The sequence below is a fragment of the Phragmites australis genome, chromosome 2, assembly GCF_958298935.1.
Source record: "Phragmites australis chromosome 2, lpPhrAust1.1, whole genome shotgun sequence".
Classification (NCBI taxonomy): domain Eukaryota; kingdom Viridiplantae; phylum Streptophyta; class Magnoliopsida; order Poales; family Poaceae; genus Phragmites; species Phragmites australis.
In genome coordinates, this window is record NC_084922.1 from 7,228,021 (window position 1) to 7,244,296 (window position 16,276).

Consider the following 16,276-nt stretch of genomic DNA (forward strand, 5'->3'; position numbering starts at 1 on the left):
CAACTCCGATTTGGTCTTCCTTATGTGCTCACGGAGCAGAAATTGAATAAAATTGATATCTAGATTTGCAATGAGTTGACCTATTAAATCGATTTTTGACAGTAATGGAGGGAGAGGTATTATAGCAGCAACAAGAGGGTGTTGCACCGATCATCGTGGTCTCCTGATGAGCCCCCACCATCTTCACCGTTCATTCTGAGCATTAGGCTTGGTCTTCAGGGTCGATGAACAAGGGGATAGGACGGCCTGGACCTCACCGTCGTGTCTCCCCAGATCAGCAATGCACAAGGTCCTTTCCAGATCTGAGCCTTCCCCTGCTCAGCCTCGTCTCCTCGAGCTCGATCTCGAGCACTGCTCGCCCGAGGCCATGCGCTAGCCCTGTCACGAGGCTGCGTCACCTTGCTCGACTGAGGCGCCCAGGCCAGGCCGAGCTCCCGTGCCCCTTTCCTGCTCGCCCACGTGCCGCGCCGCCCCGCCCCGCCCTGCACCTAGGTCATGAGAGAGAGAGGAGCACGGGAGAGGGATGAGTGAGAGGGGGGCATGTGACATAGAAGGTAGGGAGGGAAGGAATTATGGTCATTTTTTAACTATTTTCTTTGTTTTACAATTCATTTAACCGGCTGCTCCTAATGGAAGTTAAATCAGGAACAAACGGCTTTTTCGTTCTTATAAAAACGAGAAGCAAAATCTTAAAATCTAAAAAGCAAGGGTAAAATCATAGTTACACTCTAAGATAGGGGTAAGAAGACAATTACCCCTTAGGATATATCATCAACCAAACACACCCTAATCTAACCTAGATGATGATGACGTGCTTTAAAACTCGCGCTAAAACTAAAAGAAAAGGAAAAAAAGTGTTGTCCGTTTCACTGGCTGTGGCTGGTTTGGTGCTTGGTACTATGTGGAGTCTTCTTCTGGGTGGTTTGGACGGGTAGTAAAACCAGCCAGTGACGTTGCTCCAGATTTCCTAAAGGATGTATTTTAATATTTTTTATGCCATTTCTTCTGCAGGTTCTTTTTCTCTTTGGCGATTGCATATTGTTCTATGTTTGAATGTCTTGCTTTCATTCTAAAATAAAAGTATTATGAGTTGTGTGTATATAGCACACCAACAATTTGACATTTGCAATCAGAGCATTTCCATGCTTTGCAACTGGAGCGTGACGTCAATATTTCGCTTTCAGTTTTGAAAGTGTTAAATAATTTAACCTATTTGTCTGGTTAGATCCATCGCCTGAAGAGGGCTATATGAAAATAATGTTATTTCGTCGTCATGTCATTGAGGGGAAAAAACTTTTGCAGGCATTAAACAAAGACCATTATAAGAGCTTAACCACTTAAGTAGAACAGCAACATGCCTAGAAGCAGGTAAACCTGCTGAAGCCATCTCAGTTCTCAGAGCACCAGATGTGCAGAAAAAAGATTAGCCTTCAAGTGGACCCCGCAGTAATCCGCTGTGGAGCAGCCAAAATTATTACTTTCTTGACACGCTGTGAATTGTGACGGCGAATCGCCTACCGGAAACTCAGATGCAATCTTCTCTTACTGTGGAAACGCTGATTGCTACATTGTGGAGTGAAGGGAAACAAAACAATGCACAAGGTGAAAAAAATGATACAGTTAACTGTGTCAAGTAGCTTTCTCCAGATTCTCAGCCTCCCTCCGCCTCCTTTCTTCAGCCTCCTCCCGCAATCTTTCCTCCTCGTGCCTCAATGCTTCGGCTTCCTCTTCCCGTTGCCGTTGCTCAGCCTCCTCGCGACCCCTGCGCTCGTCCTCTGCATCCTCTCTTTCATCAAGATAATCAAACTCCTTCTCTGCAGCCATAACTTTTACGATCGGGTCTCGCAGCTCAGATATCAAACCCCCACCCACCTTGTACTCTTGTTCATCACCGACAAGGAATAAACGCTGGTCAGGCCCTGATGCCATTGGTATGTCAACAGCTAGTAGCTTCATGTCATACTGCAGAAGAATTAGAACAAGGTCAGAAAACATGCAGCAATTTGTTGGGGGGGGGGGGGGGGCAAGGGTAAAAAATGCTGTCATGGGGAAAAAAAAAGTAAACACCATTTCGATCATCCGTTAGCTTTCTTCAGATAGTACTGAAAATAGTGCTTTCCAGATGCCTAACTCCATATGCACTTGTCCCTTACTCCATTGTCATTCAATTCTACAGGAGGTCTGTTGATGATTCTACACAAAGAAAAAATAGCACCAGTACATTTGGAGGGAAATTTTTTTTGCTCTACTAATATCATCAAGGAAGATGAATGAAAATGAAGGACACTTCATATAACTCTGCTTTCACACCATTTTCCCAAACTTTTGTTCATTCACTAAAGGCCTGAGACTTCCATCATATTGTGCAAACATAAGCATCAGTTTGTTCGGGCTAGTATACTACTGCACTGAAGTAGTATCTCTATAAATAGACAAAGATCATCCAAATACCTGTCCGTTTTTCTTCTTGACCTCAACACTTACAAGACCCTTTCTTTCTGATCCTTTGATGGGGAAGATGAGGAAGCAACGCTTGCCACCAAGCCTAAACTTGAAGTCCTTTAGCTTAGGACCCCCTCCAGACATAACATATGCTCTGACATCAGTACCAGTTAAGGGTGCACCCATGACTTCAAGGATTGCAGCTGATGTATTGAGCTTTGTCATAGCCATCCTATAGACCTTGTCAGGATTTATGGTCAACCTTGCACGGACATACATACCCTACAACAAGGATAGATAAATCAGAATCACTTGCTCCATAAAGAATGAGGCACAATCTGTCACTCAAATGCTTAGATTGTCGATTACACTATTTATGAGTGCTCAACAATCAACATGATAACACAACACAAAAAAATTTGGAATAAGGCATAATGTGCAGAAAGTAAACTAGTCTGTCGATGATTTTCCCAGTTAAAAAAGAATTCTGCAGTTAAGCTCACACTTCTCAGACATTTCATATTCTGTCGCTGCAGCTCAACAGTCTCTTTGCGAGTTTTCAACAAATTTAATTACCTAGGACACGAGCACCCAAAATGACATAAAAATGAAGGAAGGGACAATAATATCGGCACACCTACCCACTACTCTGGCTGCATAGTTATGTACTATTGATACTATCATCTTATGGGATACGGGCTCTCTTTACATTTCCCTACATGGTAAAATGCCGTCTGCATAACAGGTCTACTAGTGTTGACATTGTGGGTTGTTCTGTAATGTCCATAATTAAGTGAGAATTCTAGTTCTCATGCAATCCAAAAGTTGAATGAAATGTGCATTTGCACTATCAGCAGTAGCTAGTGTAGTAGGTTCTTACTTCTTACGCAACCCAAGGTTTTGGTTCAGGATCAAAGTAATGGCTAGCGGTAGTTCAGATGCAATGACATCCAAGAAGACAATCTCAGCATGTTTAGCATGGTATGTGACACATTCAGACATGATGACCGTTCATATTATTGACAAAATCTGTTGCTTCATAGACCCAGACATCAAGCCATGTAGGTCATTCACATGATCAACAAAATGGTCACCTAGAGTACTGCATTAAGTTATATTGTGAATATAGCCGCTTGGGACGAGTATAAGCTCAACAGTCGTTATGAGCAGCAAGCTGAAACATCAGAACAGAAGCAGTTACACTCAAACTACCGTTCCAGCCTAATTTAGACCAACCAGAATTCATCCACAGAGCAAACGCCAAGTTCACACCGCATACACATTATACCATTGTTAGACAGCCTAGAGCTAAGAGCGAAAACTCACGGCGAAGGCGACAATGGCGGTGGCGAGGGTGAGGAAGCCGTACTTGGCCATGCCCTCGGAGAGACCGACGAAGGTGCTGGCGATGCCGAACATGATCCTCCACAACGCGACGCAGACGATGACGGACCCCGCACCGACGAGCACCATGTAGTTGCGCTGCCAAAAGGCCTCGACCTGAAGCCCCACGGCCTGCCGGTACCGCGCGGCCGCGCTTCTCGCCGCCTTCACGGGCCGCTCCAGACCCTTCAACCCCTGCCCCAGCGGCGCCAGCTTCGACCCGCCGCTCGCCACCGACCTGACCCCGCCCACGAGCCGCTGCACCCGCTGCGGCGGCGGCGGTAGCAGCTCGCGCCGCAGCCTCGCATCGGGGCGTGCGGTGGTGAAGAAGCGAGAGGTGGAGGAGGATGTCGGGGCGGAGGGGAAGTGGCGGGGAATGGGAGTGGGAGTGGGAGTGGGAGTGGGAGTGGGAAGTGGGCGGCGAGCGGCGGCGGGGGAGGGGGAGGGGTGGAGGAGGAGGCGGCGGTGGTGGAGGGTGTACAGGGCGCGCCGCGAGGAGGAGAGGGCGGCCGCCATGGGAGCAATCGAATAGAGATCGGGTTCGCAGTCGGCCTGCGGGCAGGGGGAGGAGAGACGACGACGAAGGGAACGGCGGCTTGGACTCGTGATGAATTTTCCTTTCCTTTTTCCGGTCGTGCTTTGATCGGCACGGCGTAGCTTCTGCGGTGCTGATCTGGTTTGTGCGAAAAGAATTGGTTGTAAAAAAAGTTGTGTGGGTTATTTTTACCATGATAACGGGGCAAATCATACAAAATTCGATGAAATTATGTCTACAAACCAAACTGCTCGACAAAGCGATACTCATTTTTTAAGCAATGATCATCAAGGCTGTTGTTTGTGCTAGTCTACTGTGGCTGTTTGGTTTTGTAACCAGGCAATACCGCAATAGCAACCTGTCACGAACCTCAATCAAACACCAACTCAACTCACAAAACATCGAATTCCTCAAGTTCAGTATGTGTATTGCCTCAACCAAGTCAAGCACGGACAATGGAATACAAGTGGTAATGAGAGAATCATCACAAAGGAGAAGAGGTGGTCTGGTGATCTGGTAGAAGAAGAGGAGGAATGGAGGAGGAGGAGCCCAGTAGGAAACCGGTGGAGCTGAGGTAGAAGAAGAAAGCCGGTTCAAGTCTCCTTTTCTACTGTTGGTTGCGCCAAGAGGGGGAAAGGGCGCCAGCCTGGACCACGGGGCACCAGTCCAGCTCAGCCGGCAGGGGCAGTCCCTGACAAGACCCGGTGTGAAAATAAGTAATGTCACACCAAAGTTAAGAAACAAGACCAGCAAAATGAACTTGGCTTGCGAGTTATATCTCCTTCGATCATAAATACATTATATTTTATATAAGGTCATATCAAATTATTAAAAACTTTATCAATAACTTTTAAAATATTTAGTTACAAGATATGAAAATCATATATGTGGATTTATCTTTAAAACACTTTCGTAATTTCATAAACTTATTGTATTTTAGAAATATATTCTAATTTAAAATAGTGATCAAAGATATGTATCGAAGACCGTGCTATATTCAGAGCGTCAAATATTTTAACCGAAGGAAGTACTAAGTGAGGAACAGAGGAAAGCAAAATACAAATTTATGGTCGGCATTCATAAAATTTGGTTTGTACACTTTAAAACGGTTAAAAAGAAAATTTAAATAAGATGTTATAAAGTGGTTAGCTCTTCCCTAACTGATAGCGTATGAAACGCAACACTCCACTACAAGAAAATTCGGTGTTGTCAGTCCACCTCTCTGTACTCTGAACTTCGATGTGTGAATTATTTGAGTCCAGTCCTTCAAAAAAATTCTGTCGATATTTATAGAGGAAATCAGTCGAAGAAAAGAGGAAGGGAAAAGAATGACGAGCCAGAGCCAGTTTGTTTTAGCTTATGATTTAGAAAAGTGGCTTTTTAATTATAGATTTTAAAAAGTTGTATTGTAAGTCACCCCGAACACCCTAGTATTCCGACGCCCAGAAGAGATAAGTTCCGGGAGAGAGTGTTCGGGGTTGCGAGCGGCAGCCTCCGAGCACTCGGTTCCCCGAAGATCCGTGCAAGAGTGCTCGGGGCTGCGTGCGGCAGCCCCCGAGCACTCGGTTCCCCGAAGGTCCGTACAAGAGTGCTCGGGGAGGTGAACAGTGCCCCCGAGCACTCGGTCCCCCGAGGACAATGAAAGGCATTCTCGGGAGAGAGTGCTCGGGGAGGCGAACGGTACCCCGATGACCCAGAAAGACCCCCGAGGGGCCTACCGGTGAGGTGTCGACCAGTCAAAGACCCGAGGCCGCATTTAATGAGCGTGCGTGGCCTGACGCCTCCAACTGCTCCCGCCGCGCTCAGCGTCAGTCCCTGCCATATTTTTGCAGAGAGGCGTGGGGTCATTAATTGCACGGGTCCCGTCCCGTGCCATCTGGCTTGTCTCGGGATAACGTCGTAAGGATCAAGGCGTTCCATCTGCCGCACTGCTGTGGCAGGGGAACAAGACAGGGCGAGCACGCCGGGTTGCTCTGCGGCTGCCCAGTGGGCCCTTTCCACGGCGCCCGTTGCCAGCGCATTTATGGCGACGGGTGACTGGGCGTGCGACGCATTTTCCACCCCCGGTCACTTCGCCCAGAGGAAATGATGACGCCCTTTCCATTTATGACGTCTCGAAATCCGAGCCCCCCTCCTTCCGTTCGGGGCATGTCACGACCGGCGAGTACTTAAAGCAGCCGGCGGCACAGAAGCAACGGACCGACCAACCGGCAACGATGAGCGAAAAAAGGGCGACGAGAAATAGAGAAAGCGAGACAAAGGAAAAGACACGAAGAACACAGCGCAAGAGAGCACCGTGAGGAAGGCTGAGCCCAGTCCCAGCCGAAGAACAAGGAGCCTCAAGCTCTTAGATAGATCAATATTCTTGTAACCAGCAACATCCTTGAGGGACTTCCTCAGGACAGTTATAGCATCCATACAGGAGTAGGGTATTACGCCCCTGTGCGGCTCGAACCTGTCTAAATTCCGGTGCATTTACTTCTTCTTGCATTAGGTCAACACCCTCACCACCGGCCGTTGCATTCATTCCCATTTATTTCTCCGATGAACTTATTCAAGATCATCCCCTGGCCGAATCTTTAAAAAGGGGTCTCTCGGGATCCCTGCGACTGGAGTTAATCCCCCGACAGGTTAGATGTTTATTTTGCTTGTGTAATGTTCGTAATACCCTAGTTTTTCTGGGTAGGTTGGATCCATGAACTTCAGACATAAGCCCGAGGAAGCGACTCGGTCTACTTGGACGGCTACTGGTGCAGCCCCTTCTTCCCGAACTACACCGAGGAAGACACGTTCTACCTTGACACCTCGTCGGAGAACGCCGTTTGCGTGCCATTCATGACGGGGGACCACCAATTCATGCAGATTGGTTGCCACCCCAGCTTCATGGTCCTGCGCATGCCCTACTACGGTAGCTCCTATCGAGAGCTCCAACAGTGCCATCACGCTCGTCGCCCTCGCCAACGTGCTTTACTTCCGAGGCTACTGGTACGACCACTTCTTACCGGAGATGGCACAAGATGTCACCTTCTACGTCTCACCCGACCACGAGGTCACCGTGCCCTTCATGGAGGGGAGCGACCTCAACGACAACATGCACATCGGCTGCTATACTGGCTTCAAAGGGCTACGGATGATGTATGCTGGCATGTGTGAGCAGCGATTCTCCATGTACATCTACCTCCTCGACGACTGCGACGACCTGCCGGGCCTGGTGCACGAGCTCAGCTCCAAGTCTCCAACCCGGTTGATTTCCTTCACGGAAAAGTCATGCTGGAACAAGAGGTCCCTGTCGGTGGCTGGGAGATCCGGAGAGAGCCATGGTTAGGAAGAGGTACCGATTAGAATAGAAGGATGCAAAAAAAAAAGTTTCAGGAAAAAAATAATGGATTGGCGATTAATTATATGATGCTTGTGTGAGCACTTCTATTTTTTTTATAGTCATAACCTGTAAAAAACTGGTGAGAAATAGCTTGTAGATTATGATAAAAAAAGAGAATCATATATTAAAAAATAGATTGTATAATGTAATTATTTGTTTTAACTTTAACTTTTAAAAGGAGCTTTTCAGAATCAAAAATAAAACAAACCGACTCTATGACTCATCCTCGACGGGCCCTGTCCAATTGCATAGCAGACGTAGAAATCAAAAGCCCAAGTTCACCGCACAGGCTGGTTTCACTCCTCGGCATTGTTCTCCACCGTCGATTTTTTTATTTATATTTTTTAAATAAAAATTATAAATATATATATTAAAAAATTAAAGATCCAGACTCATGTCGCCGGATAACAGGTCTAAAAATAAAAATATTATATTTTAGTACTCTTAAAATTTAAAACACTATTAAAATAGTTATAAAAAAATTCTAAAAATTATATAATATTTATATGATGTAGATGATGTTATCATTTAGCTCTTATAGTCATGAAAAATGAGAAACAAATTTCAGCCTTGAAATTTATCTATTTTGTTTCTCCTTGTACCAGTCATATTTCAGGATCCCTGGAAATTTTCTCATTGTCCCCGCGCGCGCGAAAGTACCCACCGAAACAATGGCAATCTTCGTTCTCCTACCTCCGGCCTCGCCGCCGGCCAGCCCAAGCCATTTGAAGAAAATTAAGCTCACGTGGCCTCCTTCCTCCCGTATCGCACCTCTGTTCGACGACGGAGGTGGCGCCGCGCTGGGTGAAGAAAGGCGAAGACCTCCAACCAAGCAGAACGAAGCGGAGACCTCCTGCTCAGCTGACCAGGGATCCAGGACCATCAGCCTGAACGAATGCTCCTAGTGTGCTGGTCATTGGAAAAAGATCATCAGAGCTTCTAATTGCCCTCTTGATCCACATACCATATCAGCACGTACGTAGCATTGCCTAACCCTTGCTTGTTTCGGCTCAGCATCCGCTCCATGTAATGTCCATGATCCTGACGAATTACCAAACGATGGCCTAGCTTGTACAGTGGAAACCACGAGCAGCTAGCCGAACACGAAAGCTAGGCGCTGCTCAGCGTCCTCGTCACCTAGTGTACGCGTGGCGTTGATGCTTCTGCACGTTCAGGTTGTACAATCTGGGCCATGGCGTTTGATTGCAAGCATGGGTTAGGAGGTCTTGGCATTCAAGTGACAAGCGAGTGTTGGCTTCTGTCTCATAATCATACGCACCTGATCATAATTAGTACGTGTGCGATTAGTTTATATTTTATCATGAACACGTCTGATTATAATCACGTGATTAGTTCGTGTCTGATCACGAACATGTCTGATCATGATCAGTACGTGTGTGATGAGTTCGTACCCGACCACGACTAGCTTACGCCTGATCACTCGACCACGTGAGCGACCAACGGTGCGTGCTCGATCACATAATCTCTCGATCACACAGGCGTTCAGCCACGCGGGCGCTCGAGCATGCGACCACCGAATATGTGCTCGTGTAGCTACACACGAGTCATGACCTACTCGGCAAGATGAAAAGACAGATCTAACACTCATAACTCAAATTTGATGAGAACGTATTCCTGCAATCTTGTCGAGAATAAATAAGACTCAGGAGCAGATCGAAACTTCTCTAGAGGAAAATTTATACTCTATTAACTCGCTACAATACATGGGTTACAACTCAATATTTAAAGTGATTGCTAATCAAACTCTAAACTAAATCAATTCCAACTCAAACTTTAACTATACGTACTCCTTCACACATACGACAACCAACCAGTATAAGAACCATATACGAACTAAAGTTTCTGACTTGATTGCTTCCGCTTTGCATGAAATGAGTCCCTGAGACCAATGCTAGGATTAGTCCAACATACTCCCCTCTAATCCTGACGTGGACTAAGACCACGAATTCCCAGTAGATGTCGCATGACCGCCAGCTTCACCACTGGCGATGCCTTCGTCAGAGCATTGGCTCGTTGCTCCTGTGTGCAAATGAACTCCACTTCAAAATGGCATACTTCAACACACTCATGAATGAAATGAACCTTGATATCATTATGTTTTCTACGGCCGTGAAACACTGGATTTTTCATCAAAGCAATTGCCGATTTGTTGTCAACCAAGAATTTCACTGCTTTGGACTCTTCTCATGTTGTCTCCTCCAACAGACTTCTAAGCCACAAAGCTTGGCATGCTGCCACCGTTGCTGTCATGAATTTAGCCTCGCACGAAGACATAGCCACTATTTTCTGCTTCTGCGATTTCATAACACCAAGCTATCCTTTGGTGTTCTTCCTATCATCTATGTCACCAGCCAGATCACTATCAATATAACCGATGATTACTTCTTCTCTTCCTCCTCTCGAATACACAAATCCGTAATGAACGGTGCCCTTCAAATATTGAAGAATCTGCTTCAATGCCTTGTGATGCATCACCGTGGGCTTCTACGTGAATCTACTTGCTACCCCGACAACAAATGAAAGGTCAGGTCTTGTATGGAGTAAATAACTTAGATAACCAATGATGTGACGATATTCAGTTTTATCAATCAGCTGCCCATCTAGATCCTTATGCAGCCGAGTCCTTTGCTCCATGGGGAGTTTTATGGGATTACAATCTAGCATACCGAATTGACCAAGGACCTTATTCACATATGTTATTTGCTTGATTGTAATTCTTCCATCTTTTTGCATTACCTCAATCCCGAGATAGTAATTGAGCAATCTGAGATCGGTCTTCTCGAACTCACTCATCATCTGCTGCTTGAATCTCATGATCTCCTCTGGACTTTTTCCTATCACAATGAGATCATCAACATATACTCCAACTATCGCACTAGCAAGACATGATCCTCTTGTGTATACGATCTGCTCTTGTGAACATCTCCTGAAATCAATCTGTTTCAAGCTCCTGTCAAGCCAAATATTCCATGCCCATGGCGCATACCAGAGTCCATACAATGCCTTTCTGAGTTTGAGCACGAGGTGTTCTTTGTTCTTCACTGCAAATCCCTCCGGCTAAGCCACGTATACTTCCTCTTCGAGCTCACCATTTAAGAATACATACTTGACATTCAGGTGATGAACCTGCCAACCTCGATTGGCTACAACAACAAGGATGACACGCACGGTGTCCAGCCTAGCCACTGGAGCAAACACTTCTTAGAAATCAATTCCTTACCGCTGCACATATCCTTTTACGACCAGCCTCGCCTTGTGCTTGATCACGTCTCCTTCAGTGTTCTTCTTCAGTTTGTAATCCCATTTGAGTCCAATCAACTTATGACCAGCCGGCAGCGCCGAGAGAGTCCATGTGTCATTCTTCTTCTATGGACTCGATCTCCTTAGCTATGGCATCCTCCCAAACCTGCTACCTAGCAGCCTCGCGATAGCAAGATGCCTCCTCCGTCTCTACGAGCATAGCCTCTTCTTCCATGTTCTCCTCATCAAGGTCCACCCTTTAAGAATCTCTCATGATGTCGTCGATGTGCCTGTAACGAACAGGCCCTTCATTTGTGATGTTGCTGCCACTCGGCAACAGTGTAACCTGATCATCCGCCAGTGATTCAGGGGTCAACATCACCGTCTGTGTGGTAGGAGATGTCAGAGCAGTCAGTGTCATGCGTGCATCAGCCCGTGCCCTGGTAACTGGTCCTCCCGGCATCACCTCGTTGGCCAGCGGAGTTAATGAAGGAGCTGGATCAACTTGTGTCACGAGCGCTGGCACAGAGACGCCCACACCCGGCTCGGTGTTAAACTCCACCTCGACGGTGAAATCTGATAAATCCTTGTCATCTACACTTGTACTCCAACTCCACTCCACATTTTCTTCAAATTTGACATCATGACTTACATGTCGTGCTATGGATCAAAGAGACGGTGCACCTAGCACCTATCCTCGATGGCAAGATACACCATTGGCTAGCTTCGGTCATCGAGCTTCTTCAAATGCGGTGTTATCACTTTCACGTGCGTCGTGCAGCCGAACACACGAAGTTGTGCTAGATGCGGCTTCCTTACGTTCCAAACCTCGAACAAAGTGCTATCGTCCAGCTCCTTCGTTGGCAAGCGGTTCAGCAAGTACACTGCGTGCCGCATTGCCTCTTTTAAAATCTTCCAGGCACGTTCATGCTCTTGAGAAGGGACCTCGCCATCGCCATCACAGCCCTATTCCTCCGCTTCACCAAACCGTTTTGCTAGAGTGTGTATGGCGCGGTGAGGAGCCGCTCTATCCCTGCCTCCTCGCATAGCCGGGTGAACTCAACAGAGCCCACCGCGATCAGTCCTCAACGTCTTAGCACATTGCCCGCTCATGTTTTCGGCCTGCAGCTTGAACCTTCTGAACACGGAGCAGGCTTGGTCCTTCGACTTGATCACATATACCTAGATCCACCGTGAGTAATAATCAACAATTAACATAAAATAACAATTACCGGTGAGAGTCGAGGGTGTGATTGGCTCATAGAGGTCAGAATGTAGCATCTCAAGTGGTTTCTCCGCCCTAAAATTTGTCACTCCTGGGAACGGCTACCTCGCTTGCTTCGCCACTAAACACCCTTGAAATAGTTGGTTTGGGTACGTGATCGGTGGCATTCCTATCACCATTTCCTTATCAACGAGCAGCTTCATAGCAGTGAAGTTGACATAACCGAGCTTCGTATGCTATAGCCATGCCGGGTCTTCAAGACTGGCTAAGAGACACACCGGCGTTGCTTGATGCACCTTGATCTTGTAGAGGCGATTTGCGGTTTACCTCACTTTCATCAGCAATCGCGCAGGACTGCTATCATATATGCGTAGATGTTCAGCATCTATGATCACCTTGTATCCAACCTCGGTAAGTTGTCCTAGGCTGATGATATTGTTGCACAGTCTTGAAATGTAGTAGACCTCCTGAAATAGCCACTGATTGCCATTCTTACAGCTGAATAGGATAGATCTTAAGCCCATGATCTACACCTTGGAGTCATCACCGAACTCACACCCTACCAATGCCACTTTCGTCCGGTACTCTGAACTTCTCTTTGTCACCGAGATGATATGAGAACGTGTTTAGTTACTTAAAAGTCATATTTACAATGTATAACTTAATTATTTTACAGAAATAATATTTTTTATATTTGTTATTATCAAATTAAATAATAAAAATGCATATAAATAGAGTATTATAAAGGAACTCACTTTTTCACCATATAATCTAGAAGTAAAAATAATTTTAGAAATTAGTCCATTACATAAGAAGAATATTAGTGATTTTTTCTATATTTTTGGGAATTTATTTAAGATCCTAGCAATTGTTTGAAGTTATAAAAATAGTTTTTTAAATTTTAGTTTCAATTCAACATAATATTTTTAAGTGAATCTAATTAAAATGGGTTGCACATATATTATAAAATAAAAAAATTAGAATTTTTTAGCAATAAAAGAACACCATTTTGAACCGAGGGAAATTTTTATACACGGCGACTCGGTCCTGTACGGCTTGCAGTGCGACTGATTTTGGCACCTATACAAGACCTCATCCTGGACGATGGATGATTTAGACATCTAAACACTTAGACGAGGTCTCGCCCTAGATCGTCTAATACAAGCTTACACTTAGTACAGACAACAAACACTATCTAAAATGATGACCTGGATTAGACTAAGAGCTAGTACTTCTAGCTAGTATCTTAATGCAACCCTATTAGACAATACAAACAAACCATGCGGCTGTCAAATCAGGTTGTTGGCGAGTGTTTTCAGTGTCGGTTCCTTTTGTTTTATGTTTACAAAAGGTTGTTGGGTGTGCTGAGTTCGTTTCCATTGGACAGGGAGCTCTGCTAGCTAGGCTTGCCTGGTCCAAATGAAATGTTGACCGCGTGCCGATACCAAACCGAAGCGGTTAAGGCCTGTTTGTTATGTCTTAGAAGCTTCCTGTTAAATCTTGAATTTATAGGTTAAAATAAGATAGTTTAAATATCTTTTTAGATTAAAATTAAAGTAAAATGACTTATTTAAATATTTTGAGTGTAATCATAACTATAACTCTATAAATTTTTAAAGCTAGTAATAGCTAGTTTAAAAAAAATCTTAGACCTAAAGTTCAGCCAAATAAGCCTCTGTCGATCCAAGCTGGAGGGGTTAACTCGGCGTAATTTGCTACTAGTAGCTTGTTCGGCTCACATCACGCTGCCACATTTGTTAACTAACTTGTATGGAATGGTGCAAGTGGCCGTAGCACCCCGCTTGGCACTCAGCTTGCCGTTTGAAGAAAATCTTAGTGTTCCAACCATTTGATATCCTTTCTTCTCTTTGGTGAGGTTTCTTTCTACATCTGCATTGTTTGTTAGGAAATATATGAATTTTAATGTTTCATAGGCTCTTCCTTTTTCGGTTTTGCTAACCCTTTAGTCTCTGCGTGGCCATGATGGGAAGGACAAAAGAGGCAGCAGCTTGGCTAGGTCAGCGAAGCTAGAAAGAGCTAGAAAAATCACAGGTGAAGGGGGAGAGAGAGGGCTGGCGGCAGTCGATGGGAGGTGGCGTAACCGCCCCCTGATTCCCTTGGATTCGCAGGGCTGGAGGGCATCGTCGTCGTATCTATTTGAAGGTCATCTCCTTCTCCCTGAACAATGCAGAGAACCCCCCCCCCTCCCTCCTTTGCTCACTTCTTCCTCTTTGATTTTGATTACTATCTTTGATCTGGAGCCGAGTGAATCTCAGACTCTGGATGTGGTGCTTCAGTGCTTGAAGTGGTCGGGTGTTGGTGTTGGTTGCTAAGGCTCGCCCGCACTTGCAGTGGCAATGCGGTTGAGGCATTGTATCTTTGTTTTCCTTCTCGTCGGTATTAACTGGCGAGTGATTGGATTTTCGGGACAACAGCTGGATAGTTGTGCCTCACCTCGGTCATCAGTCCTTTTTAGCAAATCACTTTGTGAGTATTTTTCCTCATATGTTCTAGACAATGTTGGTATATATTTGTATTTTCTTAATGATGAATTGATACACTGAGAGAGGACAATTTACTGAGTACAATAGTTTAGACATGTGCTTCTCTAATTATCTAATTTTTGTGGTAGCCCCTGGTGATACTTGTTGCTAGTTCTTACTAGTTTGCACCTATATACCGAGACACATTTCATATGTGTTGGCTCTTCAGTGGGCTACCTGTTATAATTTTGATTCGTGGAATATGTGCTGTTGTTAGTTCAGAGATTATTTACCATAATTGATTATGGATAAAGAAGTTGATTCAGCTTGTTTGCTACTGTCAATACTTATTTTGAATCTTGCTTTTCATTTTCTATCCCTGTCTCGGTAGTATATTTCTAGTTCTGTTCAAAATTGTGTTCTTTATAATTTGGTACAATAGCATTGTTCATGATGATATTGCTTGATTTTTTATAACTTTACCTAAGTTCTAATAACTAGATGAGAACTTTATAAATTATACTGTTAATGATGTTTTCGATAGAAATCACATGTTTGGATGCTTACCAACTATCTCGATACCCGTGCTCACCTTGCCAGCGTAAAAAAAAGCTAAATTCGCTTTCTAACGCTGACAAGGCTAACCTTGCCGAGGGGGACTAACATGAAAAAAACCAAACACGCTCTAAGAAACACAATGTCAATACGAGGTTGTCTTTACTAGAGCAACCACAATGGTGCCCAGGACCAATGCTTCGAATCCATTATTAGCCTTTTGCTTTCGTGCACCTCACTCTGGAACACAAAATGCCATGTAAATATTCTCGGCATCGGTGCAAACACCTTGCTTGGATGCTTGGTGGGGGCAAGCCGGCAAGGAAGATGCGGGTGACCACATGTAAGTGAAATGAATGAGAGGAGGAGGAGAAAAATAAGTGATCCTAACCTCTGCAGGGAAAAATTAAATTGGCGTATGTGTGATCCATGAGTGACGTAGATTTTCTAGCTTCGTCTGCATCGTGGCCGCTCTTATATTTTTGCATGTGCAAAAGGCCATAACATGGAATGAAAAAGAATGAAAATACTACTACTTTTTGCACACTAAGGATCAACTAAGAGCAAATTTCAAGGGAAACAAGGTATTAGCACTATTGTACCACAGAACCACGTGCACTTGGACCATTTAACGTAAAACCACATATTTTACACCACCCCTCACTTTGATGTCTGGGCCCACTTGTACTTACATGAATTCCCAAGCTCAACTTCTAAGAGCATCTTCAGTAGACTAGTTAAATTTTATTCTTTATATTTTTATTTGGCTATCCACTACAAAAGATTTTCTCTCTATATTTCTGTACACTTCAACATATTAGTTAAATCTCACTCTTCATATCCCATTTATCTATACTTTATTCGTAACGACTAGTTTTTTCGAACAACTATTTTTTTGAGATAACTAATTTTTTGTAACGGTTGTTTCTTGCAATGTATGTGGACAGGTGGTAGAGAAATTTACAATTCGTATGCTTGTGTGGTAACAGAATCTACCATAGTGTAACCGTAAT

The 16,276-nt window shown here is 44.7% G+C and overlaps 1 protein-coding gene across 1 annotated transcript; it reads right to left on the bottom strand.

The window, feature by feature from the left end:
• Positions 1-1,460: 1,460 nt before the first annotated feature.
• On the bottom strand, positions 1,461-4,924 carry LOC133897109 (uncharacterized). Its single transcript, XM_062337686.1, has 3 exons — positions 3,769-4,924; positions 2,452-2,724; positions 1,461-1,962 (listed from the first exon to the last, which is right to left on the bottom strand). The coding sequence occupies exons 1-3, from the start codon at positions 4,339-4,341 to the stop codon at positions 1,630-1,632; spliced, it is 1,179 nt and encodes a 392-aa protein (XP_062193670.1). The 5' UTR covers positions 4,342-4,924; the 3' UTR covers positions 1,461-1,629.
• Positions 4,925-16,276: the final 11,352 nt, after the last annotated feature.